General features: G+C 35.9%; 1 protein-coding gene across 1 annotated transcript; it reads right to left on the bottom strand.

Annotated features, from left to right (window-relative positions):
• Positions 1 to 1222: 1222 nt before the first annotated feature.
• On the bottom strand, positions 1223 to 2867 carry LOC18053254 (probable WRKY transcription factor 71). The gene is made up of 3 exons (XM_024191323.1): positions 2305 to 2867; positions 1991 to 2143; positions 1223 to 1830 (listed from the first exon to the last, which is right to left on the bottom strand). The coding sequence occupies exons 1-3, from the start codon at positions 2727 to 2729 to the stop codon at positions 1455 to 1457; spliced, it is 954 nt and encodes a 317-aa protein (XP_024047091.1). The 5' UTR covers positions 2730 to 2867; the 3' UTR covers positions 1223 to 1454.
• Positions 2868 to 4009: the final 1142 nt, after the last annotated feature.

The raw sequence follows: 4009 nt of genomic DNA, 5'->3' as shown, positions 1-4009 counted from the left end.
ATCACTCGACCATTATTCATCACACAAATTGATGCATTATCCATACACAATAACTTTTTTGATTGATTTTGATATATTTAATTTTTTTATTGTTAATGACTAGTTAATCCTGTTCTTAAATCTTAATGCTCTTTGTGGAAAATTGACTAAATAAATAATTCCTCTTGCAAAAGTCTCACAATTCTCGTAATAATTTTTCTAAGTGCACCGAGTATGAACAGCTAGTAGGTAAATTGAATAACTACGCACATAACCAATTATTGATCAACATAAATAATTCACATGTGAGGCAGGCGATGTATCTTATACGTACAAATGAAACATGTATGCGTATTATATATGTTTTTTCTTCTTTGATGTGCGCATAATATCTTCGTATATATATATATATATATATATATATATATATATAAGACAAGGAAGCCAAGGAATCAACCAAATTAAGCTCGATCAAATCATTTTTGTTTTTGGTTTTCTTCTTCTTCTTTTCTTTTTTCCTAATTTGGCCCGAAAAATCCAATTATGCAATCATATTCCTGAATTAATGATAAATCAAACCAAAATTAAAAACAAAAATGACAAACCATTGATTTTAGCTACTGTGTAATAGACATAATCACAGATAGTTGATTGGGAAGAAAATTCGGGCTTTTATATTATCTCTGTGTGTGTTTATGTGTGTGTGTGTGTGTGTGTGTGTGTGTGTGTGAAAACTACTAATATACGGAACTAATATATATATATATATATATACACTTCAAACTTGTAAGCTACTTTTTTGGTGATTAGTCGCAGGTTGAAAAAATCAAGTGGTGTAAATTAAGTACCAAAACAGAAGGTCAAAAATACCTGCATTTAATTTCCTGCCATCCTGCCTGATCGAAGAGGTCATAAAACTGACGAATAAAGCTAGCTAGTGCAATATTCAACAATCTAAGCTTGGCTGCGCGACTAGAATCCTGAAAAGCTCTCCAAAAATGGCGTTTTCTAACTTTTGGAGACAAATTGAACATAATATTTACTTCAATACACAGGGAGAAAACTCTGGCAATTCTTCATCGATCATATATAAAATATAATTATAGTTCCATATATATCGAGGAGTAATTATATATACATAACATATATGGGCAGGCTTCCATAAAATAACACAAATTAACACCAACAGCAGGCTATATATATAAAATACAAATTAATTATCGCCAGCATCAACATATTTAATTTCTCCCATTGTATGTAGAAAAAAACATCCATCGATCTCAAAGACGAGGATGCTGCAAAATACATATAATTTAAGGGGCAAAACAACAGTTTCAGTTTGGATTCGTTCATAGACGTGGTTCTCTTTAAATTAAAAGGTTAGAATATAAAAGTCTAAGTAGCCGCCTGTGGGCATAGTAACTAAGTACATATCTACAAATTAAAGTCAAGGATATGGAGAGAGATGATCGGATTCATGGCTCTCTTTTGAAGAACACTGAGGGAGCTATGTCTTGCAAAAGACCAAAATTATCGGGAAGCTGATGATCGTCAAGAGGGTGTGTAGCAAAAGCATTAGGGCCTGGAGCAGCAGTTTGGTTATGAGTCATGGCAGGCATAAAATTACTGTAACCTAACCATTGATCTTGAGGGAAACTTGAGACATTCATCGGCGTCGGCGTGAGCATAGATGAAGATTGGAAAATCCCGGCAGCGTTTCCTCTCAGGGTAGTGGGAAGTGGATGGCTATGTTGGCCTTCATATGTTGTGATCACAATTGATGGATCCTCATATGATCTCTCCACTCGCTTCTTCACACCGCATTTCTGAGTGGTGCACCTATAATAGCTTCTGCGCGCGCACACACACACACATATATATATATAAATGTGATCATGAAAATATATATCTTGTTGACCGTTCGTAGGATGACTAAATTAATTCTTAATTGTATCATCAAGCTTAATTTCTTGAGCGTGTAAAGATGGAAAAATAACAATTAATTAATTACCTTGGAAAAGGGCTATTCTTGACAGCCTTTTGTCCGTATTTTCTCCATCGATACCCATCTTCTAGATGATCAACTTCGCTCTTCGTCATGAACGCAACTCGCGGTTCCTTTTGCTTTTTCTCTCCTTTCTTATTATTCTTCTTTTCTCTGCTCCTGTAGTAAATTATCAATTAATGCTCAAATTATATAATTAATTAATCAATCAAAAAATTAATTAACAGTTGCACTACTATACGTGTGTGTGTGTGTGTGTGTGTGTGTATGTACATGATGAAGGTCGAATTACTGAGTAAATATTGTTAATTAAAACTAACATTTTCTTAGAGCTCTCTCCCCCGTGACCGTGATCTTTTGGTGATTGCAGTGCTTGGTCATCTTTTTGAGTACTCTTGCCAGAATGAGAATCTTCTTCACCGCCAGCCTCTGCAGAAGAAGAAGAGATTGAAGAATTCGGAATCAAGAGATCTTTAACTTGTTTTTGGTTGCCTTCAACCGAAGAAAACACTTCGGATGAAGAAGGCGACATGCCCGTGAAGGCCTTTTCAAGTGAATTATAGTCCATGAGTCCATGAAAGCAGTCGGTGAAGTTCATTTGTGAAGGATCAAACTCCTGTGGGCTCACATAATCGGGTGATGATGAACTTGCAGCTACGGAAACACCTGGCCTGGCGGCCGCTTCAATATTAACATTAGGTTGAAATAGAGCACGATAGTAAATGTCCCTAGATTCATTAGACATGGAAGCAGAAGCAGAAGAAGAAGAAGAAGAAGGAAGAAGTAAAGAGAGAGAGCTAGCTAGCTTATTTGGTGTGGTCTCTTAGTTTAATTTTGTTTTGGACTTGTGATTTCACATATAAATATTCGTGTCGTTTTTTGCGTTTCTTACACAACACAACACACACATGTATATATAAAAAATTAGAATGAGAGAAAGTCTATCTTGAGCGTTGAATGAGACTTTTGTTACGCCACTTTTATAAAGAGAAAAAGTTGACACAACTCCTTTCCGATAACATGACCATAAAATAAAATGGCCTCTCATGTGGAAACATGTCCGTGCCTAGCTTCCCAGATCCTACAATTCAAAATGAAATGTAAAATAATAATAAGAAGAAGATACAACCATATATTAGAATCACTAATGTATGTTATAGACCAGTCCGATGAGGGAGAAGTGAAGAAGGTGTTGAATTGAATGAACAGTGATGAGGGTTTAAGGGGAGCTATGAGATGGACATGGCAATACGAGATAAGAAGTCAGCGGAGACTAGCAGTAACCGGCGAGAGTCAGTCAGTCAGTCACGATATGTGTAATGTATGGCTCTTCCTTTTCGATGAGATGATGACGACGATAGGAAAAATTGGTCAAAGTTTCAAAGTTCACTATTATCATTATCAGGCTTACACGTGTCTAAATTGGCACCGGCTTTTGACCGTAGCCGACAACATGATCTGGCACGTGGGAGACCTTTAAAAGTTTAAGCGGCTTTCTTAGTTCTCACAGTCATCGTGGCCCATGGGCCTCTTTGGCTTGTCCTGCCGTCTGCAACTGCTGAAGCCTTTTCCCACGTCACCATCTTCGTTCCAACTGTACGTTTGACTGTACTGCTGCACAAACTTTTTGGTCTCGCACTTTTTGGTCCCATTCCTCATCGACACACTACAATTATATGGCTCTTAATTAGCTTCTCTATAATATTGAAATTTCGACTTTCGTTAGTTACGTTTTTGAGATTAATTCTTCAAATTTGATAATGACAACTATTATTATTATTTTTTTCAAATAAAAAATCTCATTCCTTTTAATTAGCTTGAAAATAAATTATTATTCTTTCGCACAACAAATTAATGCGCAAACGTAGTTGGCGTACTTTCATTTAATTTTCCGGCGAGAAATGTTGTTTGTGAGTGAAAAGAATTGATGATCATTCAATATAAGTTTGTTGGGTAATTTGGCGTTGACATTGCCATTCTGTTTTTATTTTGCAGCCCAAAACACCAATTTATGTGCACATAAGC

This window comes from Citrus clementina, unplaced genomic scaffold (assembly GCF_000493195.1).
Source record: "Citrus clementina cultivar Clemenules unplaced genomic scaffold, Citrus_clementina_v1.0 scaffold_2, whole genome shotgun sequence".
Lineage (NCBI taxonomy): Eukaryota > Viridiplantae > Streptophyta > Magnoliopsida > Sapindales > Rutaceae > Citrus > Citrus x clementina.
This window is presented reverse-complemented; position numbering and strand designations above follow the sequence as displayed.